General features: G+C 37.2%; 1 protein-coding gene across 1 annotated transcript in view; it reads left to right on the top strand.

The window, feature by feature from the left end:
- LOC127442322 (calsyntenin-2-like) overlaps positions 1–20,719 on the top strand; it is a 390,092-nt gene that overhangs the window by 142,793 nt on the left and 226,580 nt on the right. Inside the window, exon 2 of the mRNA XM_051700250.1 lies at positions 4,386–4,508. Coding sequence (XP_051556210.1) covers positions 4,386–4,508 — 123 coding nt within the window. The remainder of the gene's footprint in view (positions 1–4,385; positions 4,509–20,719) is intronic.

The raw sequence follows: 20,719 nt of genomic DNA on the forward strand, positions 1-20,719 counted from the left end.
GAGCTGGTTTAATCATCCGGCCATCTGAATTGGACAATCTGTGCCCTGTTTTGGATTACTGAAGGGTAATAAGGATACTCAAAGTTTTTAGGAACTTTCCACATGAGACTGTGTGGACTATCCTCCACAAGTGTGAAATAGTTTAATTTACTCTTTCGTTAATTGCTTTGGTGGATGTTGAACCGAACCACGAGAGGGGTGACTGAATAGCCAGTACTAATCTAAAACTCTATTAAAACTCCTGCCAGGGAGACTTTTTGATTTCACAAGGGGCAAATCAAATAAAAAATAAAAAATTATTTTCAAATGTTAATTTTCAACACCCGAATATGTCTTTTGTTTTTAGAGATTTCTGTAACATAGCTGAGAAACTGTGCACTAATATAGTGGATAACAAACTTTTTTGAAGAAAATGTGAGTGGCGTTTGTCTGTACAAAATGTGCCACCTGCGATGCAAGGGGGTTGTGTGTGGTTTCCAGGGTGTTGCTGAGTGGTTGCTAGGGTGTTCTAGTTGGTTCCTACAGTAGGTGGTTACTTACTAAACCAAAAGTAAAAAAAAGGGCCTCCCCAAAGTGTCTATGATATACTGCTCTAGATATGGCTCAGATCCCACCTTCAATGCAAGTCTATGGGATTTTTTTTGCCCAATTATTGTCTACCAGGCTAAAAAAATCATAAGTATGATCACTTAGAAAAGTAATAGTACACCTCTACTCAACAAGCTACATGATTTGAGGCATCATGCATATCCGTAGCACAAACAATGAAGGATAAATTACACAGCAAATTGTAATACTTGACGCTAGGTGTTTGTTCAAATCCCTAACCATAGGTATGAGCAAAAGTGATGCCTAGAGATATTCAAAATGTACTAGATCACATCAAAAGAATATTGGCAAGAATTGTTTTAAAATCAGATGCTGATAAATAAAATACTCCTATTAAAGGGATAGTTCACCCAAAAATGAAAATCCTCTCATAATTTACTCACCTTGATGCTATCCTAGATGTGTATGTGTATGTGTATAAACAAAGATTTTTAGGAAAAGTATCTCAGCTCTGTAGGTCCTCACAATTCAAGTGAATAGTGGCTAGAACTTTGTAGGTCCAAAAAGCATATAAAGGCAGCATAAAAGCAGTGGCGGGCCATGCATTTAATGTCTAGGCCTTCAGTGTGATTCATGCCATTAAGAAAACACAGTTTCACAATGAATAAGACACTCTATGCCTTTGGGCATAATACATTATGTCGCAGCTAACTAGTAATACAAATTGACATTTTAAAAACATGTCCACGCACGAAAGCCAGAACTTGAAATGACACTTAATGCTCAAGCAAGCCTAATTTTAACTGCAGCATGACTGTTTTGTGAAATGAACGTCTCCCAAACAGACATTCAAAAATCATAATTTTTCATATGAATCTACCAAGGAGGTCTATAATACCTGGAAAAATCTATCTGATAATATTTGCGATTTAAATGTTGCTTGCAATAAATTTAGTTTCGTCAGGGTACACGGTTATGCTGTGTTCCATTCAAGTTGAATGTGGGATATTCCTACTTGATCTCCGACCATAAATGCATTCCATTCCCCGATATTCGGAACTGCGACACTCCCGTTAGCTTAGCAGGGGTTTGACTCTCATTAGAGATGTCTCCTAGCAACCCAACTGATAAACAATGCTGCAGCGCTAGCATTTGTGTTTCAGGTGTACGATTATCAAAATAGATTATAATTTACCATGTTTTATACACCTGTTTCTGCCGGCGTTTGTTGAACAAGCTTTAATATCATGTAATGTGGAAATGAACTAATTTATCGATATTACTTAATAAAGTGAATGTTTATCACTTACTTTGTATATCTCCCTGAGTGTCGACATATTTGTGTGACATCATGCCTTGCATCTCTGCGAAATTGGAGTTGAGGATTGCTGCACGAGCCTACAAGTTGTAATTCTGACTTCAAAATGCATTCCATTGCGCTTTTCCTAGCAGGAAGTTGAAAAATCCGACTTTCCGAGTTGAATGGAACGCAGCACTACTTTTCAAAATTTGATCCGACACTGAATGCTCAAGCAGCCTAATTTACACTTAGAAAACTCCTGATGTTGCTATAACAATGCAAAAAGCACTTACCAATTTACTTGAGGTGAAAATCAGTCCTCCTTTCCTGTTTAATAAATTAAGCAATCACATGGTCATGCAGAACATCTCGTGTTTGTAAATCCATAAGGATCTCTTTCTCAGTGGCGATGACAGCTGACTTGTCAGACAGCTTGATCTTTCACTCTTGAATTACGTACATCACTTAAAGTGTGATTGCATCCCTCAAGGCCAGCTAGAAGGCCTCGACTGGGACATATTCTAAAGATCACACCCACCAAGAACAAATAAATCAATCTGATTGGCTGATGAATCTGACAATCTGACTTTAGATGCCTATTCACTTGCAATGTTGAGGGATTATGTGGAAATTCTGAAGGCCTGACGAGGTGGAGCTCAAACTCACGCGCTACTTTGGCTAACAAGCTCGGCTTTGGGCATGCCATTTGTGAAACAGTTGTCACGCTTCGCTTGTAAGCATCAAGGAATAAATTCTGACTGGATAAACTTTTTGTTTTTCTCTATTTGTTTGTAGATTAATTAAGAGTGGAAAGCAATTAAAAATACATAGGCAAAATTGTGATTGAGAATGAAAGGATGAAAAACATTTATTTATTTGGCATGTTAGGGCAGCAGAGAAGGCTTTGCTGGCCCTGAGAAATTGCCACTGCATAAAAGTAATCCACATGACTCCAGTGGGTAAATCTGTCTTCTGAAGCGATATGATAGGTGTGGGTGAGAATCAGATAAATATTTAAGTCCTTTTTTACTATAAATCTCCACTTTCACTTACACATTATTCTTCTTTTGTTTTTGGTGATTCACATTCTTTAGGCATATCGCCACATACTGGTCAGGGAGGAGAATTTATAGTAAATTTTATTAGTGAACTTAAATATTGATCTGTTTCTCACCCACACCTATTACATGACTTCTGAAGACATGGATTTAACCACTGGAGTCGTATGGATTACTTTTATGCTGCCTTTATATGATTTTTGGACCTTCAAATTCACTTGCATTGTATGGACCTGTACTTTTTTCTTTTTTGGGGGGGGGGTGGCGGACGCTGAATCTCAGTTGCCTCCGTGTTTGAGACCGTCAACAAACGAGTCCTAGCGCTTGTGGAGGCTTCACGCTATTCATCGCATGCCCCACTGAGAACGAAAACCACACTATAGCGACCATGAGGAGGTTACCCCATGTGACTCTACCCTCCCTAGCAACCGGACCAATTTGAATGCTTAGGAGACCTGGCTGGAGTCACTCAACACACCATGGATTAAACTTGTGACTCCAGAGCTGGTAGTCAGTGTCAGTACTCGCTGAGCTACCCAGGCCCCCTGCTAATATATACTTCTAAAATTCTTTGTTTGTGCTCAGCAGAAGAAAAATAAGTCATACAGATCTAGGATGGCATGAGGGTGAGGTAATGGTGAGAGACTTTTAATTTTTGTCTTAATTGATCTTTACAAAATCACTGGTGATACAGTTGTTACTTTTTTTTAAATGCTTTTAGTTAAGTACATTGGATTTGATGAGCTGAAAGTAGTGTTTGAATTTATACAAAGAAAAGACTGCATAAGTACAAGCTGTTTCATCCATAGAGACTCTTGCAGGCATGTTTTCCTATCACTGGGTAGAGGATTGCACAAGTCTCATCATTGATAAGCATCTTGTTTTAGTATCTTTACCTATACAGCATCCATAGAAAACCACAGGAACAAAAGGGCAGGCCAATAGTTGATAAGTGAGGGTGTTTCCCATGATACATGTTAGAGGAGAGAATGATGCGGCCACTGGGGGAACTGAACAAATAGCCTGTGCTTATCTGACATATTAAAGCCATTCTTTGCATGAACATCAATTTTTAAAGGATACTTCATTCGAGAATTAAAATTCTGTAATTATTTATTCAGCCTCATGTTGTTCCAAACCCATATGATTTTTTTTTTTCTTTTTTCTGTGGAACACAAAATATCTGTCTCAGTCACCATTCTCTTGCACTGTATGGAAGAAAGTTTCAATGAAAGTGAATGGTGACTGAGACTAACATACTGCTTAACATCTGTGCTCTGTGGAAAACAGAAAGTCATACAGATTTGCAACACAATGAGGGTGAGAAAATGATGACAGGATTTTCATTTTTGGGTGAATCTCACTTTGATTTTTGCTGATCTTCCTTTTTCTTTATTAGATGTTTGTCGAAAACATGAGTTTTACATTTTGTTCACAATCTAAATTCTCTCTTTGTTTCTTTTCTCCACCCATTACAGTGAATAAACACAAGCCATGGATCGAGACATCCTACCACGGTGTCATCACCGAGAACACGGACACCATCCTGTTAGACCCTCCTCTGGTTGCCTTGGACAAAGACGCCCCTGTCCCCTATGCAGGTACACATCATCCTTTACCTACACTACCAGTCAAAAGTTTGGACAAACTTGACTGAATATATGTCTCTCATATCAACCTTTTGATCTAAGGGTATGCTTAAATACTTGAAATAAGTTTTGTAGACACATCAGTTGTGTCTCTGTATTAATGTCTTTACAGAACTAAAAAACATTTTTTTAAATTGATGAGTCGGACCGGATAGTGAAGGAAAAGCAGCCAACAGGCACCGAGCAAACATAGAAGACTCCTTCAGTACAGTTTAAAAAGCATCCCAGTTGGCACATCATGAAGTTGTTGGAATGCCCAGAGTGTTCAGAGATGTAATCTAGGCGAGTGTTTTCCAGCCTTTATTGCCCCATTCCTCGATGCCAAACCAGAAATGTGTTCCTTTTTTTGCTTGTATTACAATGATTAAAATTAGTTTAAGCCATTAAAATGATTAAAGTGGCCATTATTACAATGATTCACGTTCAAAAACAACAACTGATATTATGGATGAAAACAGACTGACCAAGTAGCTTCCTCTCCCTTTGGTTTGATTTGTCTAGTTGCTCTAATTTGTTTATAATTGTTTTGGTCATTACATTTTAAGACATTTTAAGGGGAGGAGATGGTCAGCTTGTTTAAAAATAGAAGGGAGAAATATTGTAACACTCAACATGGTGTCTGCAGTCCCACCAGTTAAAAGAGTCAATCGCCTTGTTGATAGAGAAATGACCTGATTGTTTACTTTAGAACTGGCATGCGCATTAGCCAGACGACTAGCCTACACTTTTTGACTAAATTGTGCTAAAGAAGCACAATTTATGATAAAAAAAAAAATCCGGTTTAATGCCTGATTTGAAATATGTGATTAGAACATAACCTTGACAAATCGTTTTGGAGATTTTTGGTCTACATTTATCTACATTTAAGTAGATAGGATTAGCCATACTTGTATGACTGGAAATAGGGCATTACCAAGATGGCCGCGAGTGAACCTTAAAAGGGACTTTGATAATTCACATACTTCCATTTGCAACCTAGTCTCATAGAATGAACATTACTATAATTAAATGTTTGCAAACCGAGTATTACATGCCGCTTCCTACATTTTGCTGCAGTTTCCTGGTGAAATTAACACTAGAGGGGCTACAACAACTGTGCGTTTTATTCACTTTCACACAAATCACGGGTACTATGGCTGTTTATGACTTTATAAACCCTTTTTGTTACTATTTCAAAACACTTTTACTCTAACGCATCATTTGAAAAACTATACATTTTAATGCTTGTATTACAGACCCATCTATATTTACACAATTATTCTGAAGTGATTAACTTCCATGGTAGCACACCTGATAGAGTGTTGGACTTTGGATTCGGAAACCCAACCTCAAGCCCAGCCAAGCAAGCTTGAAATGAAAGTGAAGCGAAAGTGCCATAAAAGCAAAGTGACATGGTTTATTCAGTAAATTTGCTTTTCATGTCGAATTTACTTTTAAAACACTATCGGTTAGGTTTAGGTGTTGCTTTAGGGTAAGGATGTCTGTTTTGTTCACCTCTAACTTGAGTTTTATTGAGTATTATTAGTTAGGTTTAGGTTAAGGTTTTAGGTTAGGGAGGTACATTTTACCCATTAAAACATCCATCTAATATTTACCTTTAAAACCTAGTATGATTACAACATAATTTCACTTGCTTTTGCTGCCCCCCGCTGGACATTTCACTGGGAAACTGCAGCCAAACGTGAATAAAGCACGTAATTTGGGTTTGCAAAAATGTTGCCATTGTCACGTAAATCTCATGAGGTCAGGCTGTCCATTTGTTATTTCATAGTTAAAAAAATTTGAAAATACTAATTAATATTGAAAGAGAAGGTGTGTGAAAACTTGTGGCTGTTAGTGTAATTCAAAATTAGCTTCATCTATTTTTTTGTTTTTTTTTCCCATGATGATTCCAGAATATCTAGCATTATTACCATATACTATATGATGGCATTTGATTGTAAAAATGGCTTGATTCTTCAGTACAAAAGTCCTGTATTTCTCTGTTTGTGTGTGTGCGAGGGCGGTTGAGTATGAAATTTTGTGATGCCTAATGCTCATATAAAAGAGATTTAGAGAATGCTTTCCCCACTGTTATGGAGATAGATCTGCCTGACCTGTCTGCTATGCCGCCTACCTCTGTCTCAATTGTTCTGGTGACACACAACCCTTGTGTAAGTGGATCTTGTCGCACCATTTCCAAGGCTGAGTACTCAATAAACTGAATGGCCTTGGAAAAAGACTTACACAATGAGCATTCTGGCTTTAGAAGGGATGGAGCAGACACACACAGCTTCAATCACCTGTCTCACAGAGAATGACAACACAGCTTTATGACTTAGGTGTTTATGGAAGATGGATTCCATTTTGGTGGGTTTCAAGTGCTGGTTGTTAAGGGGGGTGGCAGATGCAAAGTAATTAAATAGAGTGATTTTTTTTAATACAAAGAGGAAAGTGTGGAAGCACTACGACAGGTAACTCTCCACAGCTCATTAAATGACAGTGTCTAGAATTAATCTCCGTTCTGACAGCCTTGAAAAAAAGCTGTTTGGAAGCTTTTCTGGGTTTTATATATTACATATTCACAGCTCAAGCTGTATAGTGCTGCTGATTAACATTTGTTTTTCATTCCTCTGCGAATCTTTTACATGACAACATGCTCCTTTCTTCACAGCATTACCATCAACTACAGGTGATTACTGATTATGTTACTTCGGTGTGTTTTTGTTATTGAAATAGCAAACTTTTAAGGTAAAGAGTGTTGTTTGTGCGCCACTAGTGGCACCACATGGAATTGCATATCTATTGACTAACCCCCTGTTGTATATTGTTTGGCTAGAAGTTGACATGTTAGACCACTTAAACATACAAAAAAAAAAAAAAAAAACACTACAGAGCATCAGTGTTTACACTCTTTAGGGAAGTCAACCAACAAATGGCTTATTTAGTTGTCTCTGCACATCAAGCAGTGGTTGGAGAAATCTTTTTAAAGTTATGTAAATTGTGTATTTTTTTTTATTTTTTATGTTAGAATGCTTTCTCCTATCCCAGCTTAATATGCAGAGGCGAATATAAGTAAGCCATTGATAAGTTTATTCCCTCAAAGTATAAAAAGCTACATTTAACAGTAGCTGATACTCTGCACTGAAACACCAGTTTAGGTGGTGGGGAAATTAGTATTGAATGTCACAGCTTGGTATGGTCACACAATAGTAAAATAAAATAAACAAATAAAAAATGCTAAATGTGCTTACAAAAGACTGCCAGTGCGTTCTAAAATCACACAAAATTCACTCAAAAGCTAAATAGTTAAAAATCACGGCTTTTATAATCAGTGGCTTCATAAATACATCATCAATCTCTATGCTTGGGTCTCTGAGGGTTAAACAGTGGCAAAAAAAATTAATCAAAATAAAATTATATGTAAAGTAATAAGAATGATGATGAATCTAAGATCAATTATATTTTTCTACATAATCTATAGCAGGGCTAATCAACAGGTGACCCGCGGGCCAATTCCAGACCGTTTGAAATTTTCAGTGGCCTGCCTGAAGTTGTCAGTTGTCTAAGGGGCTGTTCACACTGAACTTGTTTTGTGTCTGTTCATGCTGTTTTTCAATTGTTTTTTGATGTAAAATTGAGCTAAATTCACGTTGCACCACTTCTCAAGGTTTTTAGTGTCTTGTGCAAGAGCACCGTGTTTTTTAGACTGTTTCAGAGGTTGCGCTATGAATGATCATTATCTGTCATTTTGACGGAATGGGAAGATTAAAGAACTAATATCATGGATGACTGATAAGCGTGAGTTCGGAGAAACAGAAAAGTTTTGTTCATTAATTTGGTCAAGAATACATTCGATTTGAAAAGTCAAAAGTATAAATCATTGCATATATAACAAACTTACATTTGGGTTACGTTGGATGCTACTTCACCAACAATAACAAACTTCACTGTTGTTGTTTAATACAACTTTTATTATCAGTCTTAATTACTCTCTCTGTTATGGTCCAATTTTGAAAGCAATTTTTAGTTTTCTGTTTTTTGTTTGTTGTATTTTTTTTTATGAAGTTGAATAACCCTGAACTATAGCTTTGAGAAACTCCAGAAAAGTCCTGTTCAGTCGTTACTCTGTTTGATTTATCTATGACATATTAATGGTGGATGGCAGCTGTTGTTAAAGTGTTGCTGGGAAATGGGAGTGTTGCACTCTGATTGGGTGACAGGTGATATTTCACTGCCTTTTCAGGGAGCCAATGGATACACACATAAGATTGCTGCCAGGGAGACTCAGAGAAAAACAGGCCCTATGTCTCTATCCGTTATTCTCTTTAATTCTCCTCACTCTCGTTCACATTCTTTACACTTTTCTTGCTCTATCCCACTCTATTCTTCCACATACAGACTATCAGACTATTGCAGACTGTGAATTATGCATAGAAGTCATCAATCCTGTGTTCGTCTGTTTGGAGAAAGGAATGTGGGTGTCCTTCTGGCACCACATGAATTGGGGTGTGGGAACACGACCCAGGGTTGTTAAGTGCTAGTCTCTTCCCTCGCTCACTGTCTATCTTGTATCAGCTCGCTTTGATGTAAAATAACGATGATAGGACTGAAGTCGATGATATATGCTGAGGCAGGGATGCTGAAGATGAATTGTTATTTCTGGGAACATGACTTCCCCCTGTAGAGAAGATAGTGTAGGTCTTGTAGTATGCATGGAGCATTATCAATCAAATTACTGTGAAGGATGAGCTGGAGAAAGTGAGAAGAGTCAAGAGAGGCAAAAAAGAAAAAGTAAAAAGAAATGGCAGCTTCATTTGCTAATTTTTTATTTGAGCTGCAGCTTCACCAGCCTCTTTTCCATTAATCTCTTCTGGCGGATGATGTACAATGCTGTATTGTTCAGCTAAACTTTGCCTTCCTCGCATGAGATTAGCCAACAAAACCAAAGCTAGGAAGCGGTCCAGGGAAACTATGGATGGATTGCAGAAACCACACATGTGAGTGAGAATAGAGGGATAGACTGAAAGAGAATCGCAGTGCCTGCAGTTCAGATACTTTGCAATTGTATTTTGTTCCATTTTTAGAAGCAGAACCTGCTGTGAAATAAATGTGGAAAATGGCTTTTTCTTTTGGTGGCTGTGTTTCATTCCAACAGCTGTCTGAAAGGGATAGTTTCCCCAAAATTTAAAATTCTAAAAATAATATAGAATTTTAATATTATATAAAGACAGCTGTATATTTTCATGTAATTTAGACAGTTAATGTTATTATATTAATTAACATTGTATCTTGTTTCCTCACCAATATTACAATATTTGAGAAACATTTTCAGTTTAAATGTATTTGCATAATATTCTTTACAATAATACTGTGTATATATACACTGGCGCCAAAAGTTTGGAATAATGTAAAGATTTTGCTCTTATGAAAAGAAATTGGTACTTTTATTCACCAAAGTGGCATTCAACTGATCACAATGTATAGTCAGGACATTAATAATGTGAAAAATTACTATTACAATTTGAAAAAAAAAAAAAAATCAGAACTTCTTAAACTACTTTAAAGTGTTCTCATCAAAAAATCCTCCATGTGCAGCAATGACATCTTTTGCAGATCCTTGGCATTCTAGCTGTCAGTTTGTCCAGATACTCAGGTGACATTTCACCCCACGCTTCCTGTAGCACTTGCCATAGATGTGGCTGTCTTGTCGGGCACTTCTCATGCACCTTACAGTCTAGCTGATCCCGCAAAAGCTCAGTAGGTTTAAGATCCATAACACTCTTTTCCAATTATCTGTTGTCCAATGTCTGTGTTTCTTTGCCCACTCTAACCTTTTCTTTTTGATTTTCTGTTTCAAAAGTGGCTTTTGCTTTGCAATTCTTTCCATAAGGCCTGCACCCCTGAGTCTGCTCTTTACTGTTGTACATGAAACTGGTGTTGAGTGGATAGAATTCAATGAAGCTGTCAGCTGAGGACATGTGAACCCTCTGGGGTCGACGGACGCGCTGGTGCGTCCTGCTGGATTTTTTCCTCATAACAGCGGAAACAACTTAAAATACTCCATCATTTTGGGGCATACAGATAAGTGTAAGACATCATTAGAGACTATAAAGGGTCTACTTTTATTTGTGTACACTCACTATAACAACAAAACCTTGTGCTTTTGTAAAATAAAGAAAATAAACAGGGTGCGCTTTCAGCCGTCTCTGTCTCTGCAAGCATCTTTCTGAAACACATCACAAAAATAAAGTGAAACATATCAATCGAACATGAAACATATGTCTAAAGAAAGCTTAAAATGTCTACTTTTAAGTAAAATAATTCAAATTTAAAACAAATATTCTCCTGCAATGTAATCTGTATGAAACACAGCAATATACAGTTTCTCCTGGCTCAGCTAATTATCCCTAATGTAATTCCACCCACCAGTAGAGCACGCTATTCATACGGTAATGTGCTGAGGCGATCAATGCAAATGGTAAACGCCCCCAACAATGCCTTAAAAAGCATCAAGTTCATCATCAGATTCATTCACTTTCCTGCGCATTTGGAAGATGGCACGCTACACGGGTGAGGAAGGTCCTGGATAGTGATGAAGAGTTCACATTTTCCTCAGAAGAAGAGCGGGAATCCGATGAGGAACATTTGCATTTTGAAGAGCGACCTGATGCAGCTGAGGATACAATTTCGGATAAGTAAGTCATTTAGTTTTACTTACATATTAGTTGACATGCTATTTTATATTAACATGTACATATTTTACTAGTTTAATTAGACTTGCCAGCCAGTATTCAGAGTATTGAAATTTGAAATATGTCCTAATAGGCAAGTTTTAGTTACATTTAAATGTTGTTTCGGCTAAAGCAGGTATTTAAATTGTATAGTGTATGAAATAAATATGATATGTAATATGATATAAAAATAATATGAATGTTTAGATTATATTTTAACTAGTGTTTATGCTGCCTCATTATCATCAACGAAGCTTGTACTTGCAAATATCTGTTCGGGTGTAAATGTGTAAAATGTGCTGTAAATATGCCCATATTAGAAAATCAGCATATTAGAATGATTTCTGAAGGATCATGTGACACAAGACTGCAGTAACGATGCTGAAAATTCAGCTCTGATCACAGGAATAAATTGCATTTTACAATATATTCAAATAGAAAAGTTATTTTAAATTGTAAAAATATTACACAATATCACTGTTTTTGCATCATTTTTGTAGCAAAAACTCTAGGCTACAAGATCCAGTTCTCAAAAGTCTTGTGAACAAATGTTTAGTATGTGTTATATGGCCTTATTTCAGTGACTTAACATTTTTGTTTTTTCAAAAACCATGCATAAATGTGATTTTCTCAAAAATACAAACATGTACATACATGTTGCTCACATATTATTGTAGCCTAGTTTGTGCTGAATACAGTATTGTCAGACTTTAGCCATTAATATGTTTTTAAGCAACAAAAAAGCACAAATGTCAAGGCATGTCAAAACTTCTCCAGGGCCCAAAACACCCTCAGACCTCAGAGGGTTAAGTGTCTATTTCTCAAACTAGAGACTCTGATGTACTTATCCTCTTGTTTAGTTGTACATCTGGCCTTCCACATCTCTTTCTGTCCTTGTTAGAGCCAGTTGTCCTTTGTCTTTGTAAACTGTATTGCACACCTTTGTATGAAATCTTCAGTTTTTTGGCAATTTCAAGCATTGTATAGCCTTCATTCCTCAAAACAATGATTGACTGACGAGTTTCTAGAGAAAGCGGTTTCTTTTTTTACAGTTTTGACCTAATATTGACCTTAAGACATTGCCAGTCTATTGCATACTGCGGCAACTCAAAAACAAACACAAAGACATTGTTAAGCTTCATTTAACGAACCAAATAGTTTTCAACTGTGCTTGATATAATGACAGTTATATCGAGGCGTGGTGCGAGCGCGAGGCAAAGGTTACGAGGTGCGGTGAGAGTGTGAAGTGAAAGTGTGAGTGCAAGGCGATCGCCTGTGATCCTTTAATAACGTATTAACGTGCCAGTAAAGGCAGCCAGTGGAGTTTCTGGGGAGTTGGTGCCCTATGCAGACTGCGTAATATGCGTATAGGGAGCGGTGGTACTGATTACCGGCTAACGGAAACCCTGCTGCTGTCTACAAGGTTCTGTCACAGTGTCTCTGTTTGATAGTGCACAAGCCAATGCAGAAGTTGGAGAAATTTCTGGAACCCTGCAAGTAATCTACACTGTCCAGTTACAATTGTGACTGGGGTCTAAAAGGAGTTTTTGATGTATTTTGCACAGAGTTGTCAATTGTAATTGACAGTGCAGACTTTTCTGCATGAGTGGTGCAAATAGTCACGGAGCTATTTAATTCCACTGTACTCCTGTAAAGATTATGTCTGTCAAAACTCCATAAAAAGAAATCCTAAAATACACGTACAACTACCATATTTTGTACATAATTTGAATTGCGCTGTGTTGTGTTCATTTTCTGTTGTTCAACTTTGTTGGTGGGGTAGGTTTTGTGTGGATGACTAAAAAATACAACTGGATCTGGAAGCATATTTTGTCCACTCATGTTTATAAAGATATTGTGATTAATCGTGATTAACTACAAAAAACTATGCGATTAATCGCGATTAAATATTTTAATCGTTTGACAGCCGATTATATATATATATATATATTTCTATACAAGATTTACATTTTATTTGCTTTTATTTTTACATAAACATTTTCTGCAGTCCCCCTAGTGCCTCTTTGAAGCCCCCTTGATCCCAGTAAAAAAACAACAATTTAGACGATAGTAGAGACAGGTGGGGGAGAGAGAGGGGGGTGAATGGGATTGGGATATGACCCAGGAGAGATTCAAACAATAGCTCTTACATGAGCATGTCATGAGCAAATGTGCTGAAACAAGCTTTTAGAGTTTAGTATATTAAAAGATTATTCTATAAACTGTTATTACAAAATAATGTTTAACAAAAGTTAAGAGAAACTATCTATCTGTTAAAGCAATTTGTCTGTATTTTGATCTTGTTAGTGGAAGAAGAGAGTGTTGATGTGCTGGTCACAATTACTTCCAAGGTGTGACAGGCTGTCATTAATATAGGGGTGTTGTACTTGATGTTAAAAATCACACATATATTTTCAGCTCAATCTATTTCTGACAAGGTCTCTTACTTGATTTGAATAAGAGCTTATTAAAGCATCAGTGTATAGTACTGTGCAAAAGTTTCAGCCAGTGTTCTGAATTTTTGAACATGAAAAATGTTGTATAGTGAGGATGTTTTAAAAAATAATGTCATGAATAATTTTTGCTTGGGGCAAAAATTACACCAAAAATGACAAAAATGCCCCCAAAATTCAAAATGTGGGGGCAAAAACTGGCCTTGTAAGGGTTAGGAATTCCTCTTATTTTTAGGGATGTCTCGATACCATTTTTTCTGGGACTAAGTATGAGTACAGTTACTTTTTTGCCGATATCAAGTCCGATACCCGTTTTCTTTTTTTTAAAACTGCATATCAACCGTTTATTTCAATTGTATCATCAAAATGGTGTTTAAATAAATTCATTAAAACTTTAATCAAATGAAAGTACAGTGCATCCGGAAAGTATTCACAGCGCTTCACTTTTTCCACATTTTGTTATGTTACAGCCTTATTCCAAAATGGATTAAATTCATTATTTTCCTCAAAATTCTACAAACAATACCCCATAATGACAACGTGAAAGAAGTTTGTTTGAAATCTTTGCAAATTAAAAAAAAAACAAAAAAAAAACACATGTACATAAGTATTCACAGCCTTTGCTCAATACTTTGTTGAAGCACCTTGGGCACCAATTACAGCCTCAAGTCATTTTGAGTATGATGCTACAAGCTTGGCACACCTATTTTTGGGCAGTTTCTCCCATTCTTCTTTGCAGGACCTCTCAAGCTCCACCAGGTTGGATGGGGAGTGTCAGTGCACAGCCATTTTCAGATCTCTTCAGAGATGTTCAATTGGGTTCAAGTCTGGTCTCTGGTCTCCACTCCTTTGTTATCTTGGCTGTGTGCTTAGGGTCGTTGTCCTGTTGGAAGATGAACCTTTGCCCCAGTCTGAGGTCCAGAGCGCTCTGGAGCAGGTTTTCATCAAGGATGTCTCTGTACATTGCTGCATTCATCTTTCCCTCGATCCTGACTAGTCTCCCAGTTCCTGCCGCTGAAAAACATCCCCACAGCATGATGCTGCCACCACCATGCTTCACTGTAGGGATGGTATTGGCCAGGTGATGAGCGGTGCCTGGTTTCCTCCAGACTTGACGCTTGCCATTCAGGCCAAAGAGTTCAATCTTTGTTTCTCATGGTCTGAGAGTCCTTCAGGTGCCTTTTGACAAACTCCAGGCGGGCTGTCATGTGCCTTTTACTGAGGAGCGGCTTCCGTCTGGCCACTCTACCATACAGGCCTGATTGGTGGAGTGCTGCAGAGATGGTTGATCTTCTGGAAGGTTCTCCTCTTTCCACAGAGAAATGCTGGAGCTTTGTCAGAGTGACCATCGAGTTCTTGGTCACCTCCCTGACTAAGGCCCTTCTCCCCCGATCGCTCAGTTTGGCCGGGTGGCCAGCTATAGGAAGAGTCCTGGTGGTTCCAAACTTCTTCCATTTACGGATGATGGAGGCCACTGTGCTCATTGGGACCTTCAATGTTGCAGAAATGTTTCTGTACCCTTCCCCAGATCTGTGCCTCAATACAATCCTGTCTCGGAGGTCTACAGATAATTCCTTGGACTTCATGGCTTGGTTTGTGCTCTGACATGCACTGTTAACTGTGGGAACTTATATAGACAGGTGTGTGCCTTTCCAAATCATGTCCAATCAACTGAATTTACCACAGGTGGACTCCAGTCAAGTTGTAGAAACATCTCAAGGATGATCAGTGGAAACAGGATGCACCTGAGCTCAATTTTGAGTGTCATGGCAAAGGCTGTGAATACTTATGTACATGTGATTTTTTTTTGTTTTTTATTTTTAATAAATTTACAAAGATTTCAAACAAACTTCTTTCACGTTGTCATTATGGGGTATTGTTTGTAGAATTTTGAGGAAAATAATGAATTTAATCCATTTTGGAATAAGGCTGTAACATAACAAAATGTGGAAAAAGTGAAGCGCTGTGAATACTTTCCGGATGCACTGTATAGCAATTAATTTTCAACATGATATTGTATTATTTTTATCAAGTTAAGTGCTTTTATTCAGAACCTCACAACACAATCTAAAATGTATTTGAATTATTTATGTCAAATAAAGTGATGCACTACAGAGCATCACAAATGTAAAATATTGCTTAAATATAATACAATTATTATTGATTAATTATTATTATTATTATTATTAGTAGTAGTAGTAGTAGTATAACAGTGAATATTACATTTCTGTCATACTTTTTTAATTTAAATTGAGCTTTCATTTTGGCTGAGCTTTTATTTTGAAGTGTTCCTGTGTTTTTATAACCAAGGAGCTCTCACATAAGACGGGAGCTTCTCACTCCAGAAGAGCAGGTCGCTACGTGACTCAAAGTGATTATTAAACCACAAAAGGCTGATATTTAAATGAATAAATATGTACTCTTTATTTGCCTTGCACTACAAAGTGAATTTGCGCTCTGTTCACTGTCATCTGCTACAAACAGAGTGCTCGATACTCATGACGGAGTTGTATGAGCCAAGGAGGAGCTTTAAAAGGTATGTACAGCCGTTTTTGGCACCACACTGTCTCCACACATTCACATGTGCTCACATTTGCAACATGCTGCTCATGCAAACTATATATTTATATAATTCAATTGTATCTTTTTCGATAGAATAATCTCACTAGGACATAATGTGATTTTAATTGTGCACTGAATGTTTACGTAATGACATTCGTACGTCAGATGGAATCCGTTTTTTGTATCGGAGCATTTTTATGAGTACGAGTACATGAGCGCGGTATCGGCCCCGATACTGATACCAGTATCAGTATTGGGACATCCCCAGATTTTTTTTTTTTTTTTGTAATACCGTATCTTGTATATTTCCTAATATTCTATCATAGTCCTAGTTATACATATTATGTTATATGGCATCCACACCTATCATATCGCTCCTGAAGACATAGATCCAGTGGAGTCTAATATGGATTACTTTTATGCTGCTTTTATGTGATTTTCGGTGCTTCAAAAGTCTGGTCACAATTCACTTGCATTTTCTGGGCCTTTCTGAGATATTCTTCATTTGTGTTCTGTAGAAGAAAGTCATCCATATCTGGGATGGTATGAGGGTGAGTAAATGATGAGAGCATTTTCATTTTTTTGGGTGAACTATCCCTTTGAGACAAATGAGACAGCCTTATTCTCTTCATGTAATCCCAAACTGACACACCAAATCAGAAGATATAAAACAACTATCTTCAGACATATGTTTCTGTGAAACATCTAAAGACTTTCACAGTACTGTATATCATGCTTTATTATTTATTTTAACTGTTTGTTTTTTTTTTTTTTTTTTTTAACTGTAACACAATCACAACACCTGCAACAAGGTTCACAGTAAGCACAGTTAGTAATAACAAATACAAAGCACATACAAAACACCAATGAAAAAACATCAACCAAATTAACATGGCCCTGACCTACAATTCTATGCACATTCATCAGTAGAAGAAAATAACAATGAAAGATGATTAGTTTCTTTATGTAGGCTCTCTAAACAATAAATGCAATTAGAATTTATATGTGGATGTTTCCACATATTTATTTTAATTAATCCAATATACATATGCTTGATAATGCAGATTAGGTTTTAAAACAGGCGCCTCAAAAGCAGTGGAACATTACAAAACATTTCAGCTAAATGCATTTCATAGAAGCCACCTTGTGGGATGATTGAATAAATACCCCCAGAATTGGGCGTACACAGTAAAAGAAATGTATCTTTTAGCTCTAATTTGTATTTCTTCTGATTGGATTTGCTATTTGTGCATTGATGCTGTTCCCAGTGGAAAAACTTGATTGCTCAGAGGTTACTATTTCATGGCTCATGAAAATTGAGTTCTCATTTATGTTAATTTAAAGGGATAGTCCACCCATAATGTAAATTCTGTCTTTATTCACTTACCCTCATGTCGTTTCAAACCCACATGACTTATTTTCTTCTGCAGAAAAAGGGATATATTTTAAATGTCACTGTCGCTGATTTCCACACAATATCAGTAGATAGTGACTCACTTTAACCTCCTGAGACACCCAGCATGACTGCTGTGTGCATTTTATGTTATTATGTTATTTTACTTTTCCCTTTTTGATTTGTAACTAGTAGCACCTAATAAACATGCACACATACAGTATATTTATATACATATTTTGCTGTTTCGGAAAGAAATTGGTACTTTAATTCACCAAAGTGGTATTCAACTGATCACCAAGTATAGTCAGGACATTACTGATGTAAAAAACAGCACCCTCACTATTTGAAAAAGTCATTTTTGATCAAATCTAGACAGGTCCCATTTCCAGCAGCCATCACTCCAATACCTTATCCTTGAGTAATCATGCTAAATTGCTAATTTGGTACTAGAAAATCACTTGCCATTATATCAAACACAGTTGAAAGCTATTTGGTTCGTTAAATGAAGCTTAACAATGTCTTTGTGTTTGTTTTTGAGTTGCCACAGTATGCAATAGACTGGCATGTCTTAAGGTCAATATTAGGTCAAACAATGGCAAAAAAGAAACAGCTTTCTCTAGAAACTCGTCATTCAATCACTGTTTTGAGGAATGAAGTCTATACAATGCTTGAAATTGCCAAAAAACAGAAGATTTCATACAAAGGTCTACACTACAATCTTCAAAGACAAAGGACAACTGTCTCTAACAAGAACAGAAAGAGATGTGGAAGGCAAGATGTACAACAAAACAAGAGGATAAGTACATCAGAGTCTCTAGTTTGAGAAATTGACGCCTCACATGTCCTCAGCTGACAGCTTCATTGAATTCTACCTGCTCAACGCCAGTTTCATGTACAACAGAAAAGAGAAGACTCAGGGGTGCAGGCCTTATTGGAAGAATTGCAAAGAAAAAGCCACTTTTGAAACAGAAAAACAAAAAGAAAATGTTAGAGTGGGCAAATAAACACAGACATTGGACAACAGATAATTGGAAAAGAGTGTTATGGATCTTAACCCCATTGAGCTTTTGTGGGATCAGCTAGACTGTAAGGTGCATGAGAAGTGCCCGACAAGACGGCCACATCTATGGCAAGTGCTACAGGAAGCTTGGGGTGAAATGTCACATGAGTATCTGGACAAACTGACAGCTTGAATGCCAAGGATCTGCAAAGCTGTCAGTGCTGCACATGGAGGATTTTTGATGAGAACTCTTTGAAGTAGTTTAATAAGTTCTTATTTTTATTTATTTTTTTTTTTAATTTTTTTTTTTTTTTATTGTAATAGTAATTTTTCACGTTATTAATGTCCTGACTATTTTGTATATGACTGACACATTGTGATCAGTTCAATGCCACTTTGGTGAATAAAAGTACTAATTTCTTACCATAAGAGCCTGTACATTATTCCAAACTTTTGGCCGCCAGTATATATATGTGTGTGTGTTTGTAAATATATATATATATATATACACATGCACAGTTGTGCTCAAAAGTTTGCATACCCTTGGAGAATTGGTAATATATGTACCATTTTTAAAGAAAATATGAGCGAGCAGGCAAAACACTTATTTTATTTTACAAAACATGGCAACAAAGAAAAAAATTAAATGACCCCTGTTCTAAAGTCTGCATACCCTTAGTTCTTAATACTGTGTATTGCCCCCTTTAGCATCAATGACAGAGTGCAGCCTTTTGTAATAGTTGTCTATGAGGCCCCAAATTCTTGCAGGTGGTATAGCTGCCTATTCGTGTTGGCAAAATGCCTCCAGGTCATGCAAAGTCTTTGGTCGTCTTGCTTGAACCGCACGTTTGAGATCTCCCCAGAGTGGCTCGATGATATTAAGGTCAGGAGACTGTGATGGCCACTCCAGAACCTTCACCTTTTTCTGCTGTAACCACTGGAGGGTCAACTTGGCCTTGTGCTTAGGGTCATTGTCATGCTGAAAAGTCCAAGGGCGTCCCATGCGCAGCTTTCGTGCAGAAGAATGCAAATTGTCTGCCAGTATTTTCTGATAACATGCATTCATCTTGCCATCAATTTTCACAAGATTTCCCTTGCATTTAGAGCTCACGCACCCCCAATACATCAGTGAGCCGCCAACATGCTTCACAGTGGTGATGGTATTATTTTACTATAGGCATTGTTGACCCCTCTCCAAACATAGCGCTTATGGTTGTGACCATAAAGCTCTATTTTGGTCTCGTCACTCCAAATTACAGTGTGCCAGAAGCTGTGAGGCGTGTCAAGGTGTTGTCGGGCATATTGTAACCGGGATTTTTTGTGGCATTGGCGCAGTAAAGGCTTCTTTCTGGCAACTCGACCATGCAGCTAATTGTTGTTCAAGTATCGTCGTATTGTGCTCCTTGAAACAACCACACCGTCTTTTTCCAGAGCAGCCTGTATTTCTCCTGAGGTTACCTGTGGGTTTTTCTTTGTATCCCGAACAATTCTTCTGGCAGTTGTGGCTGAAATCTTTCTTGGTCTGCCCGACCTTGGCTTGGTATCAATAGATCCCTGAATTTTCCACTTCTTAATAAGTGATTGAACAGTACTGACTGGCATTTTCAAGGCTTTGGATATCTTTTTATATCCTTTTCCATCTTTATAAAGTTCCATTACCTTGTTACGCAGGTCTTTTGACAGTTCTTTTCTGCTCCCCATGGCTCAGTATTTAGCCTGCTCAGTGCATCCATGTGAGAGCTAACAAACTCATTGACTATTTATACACAGACACTAATTGCAATTTATAAAGCCACAGGTGTGGGAAATTAACCTTTAATTGCTATTTAAACCTGTGTGTGTCACCTTTTGTGTCTGTAACAAGGCCAAACATTCAAGGGTATGTAAACTTTTGATCAGGGCCATTTGGGTGATTTCTGTTATCATTATTATTTAAAAAGGAGCCAACTATGTGATAATAAATGGCTTCATATGATCACTATCCTTAAATAAAAGACAGTTTTTTGCATGATCAGTCATATTTTCAAAATCAATGCCTA

Source organism: Myxocyprinus asiaticus, chromosome 6 (genome assembly GCF_019703515.2).
Source record: "Myxocyprinus asiaticus isolate MX2 ecotype Aquarium Trade chromosome 6, UBuf_Myxa_2, whole genome shotgun sequence".
NCBI lineage: Eukaryota > Metazoa > Chordata > Actinopteri > Cypriniformes > Catostomidae > Myxocyprinus > Myxocyprinus asiaticus.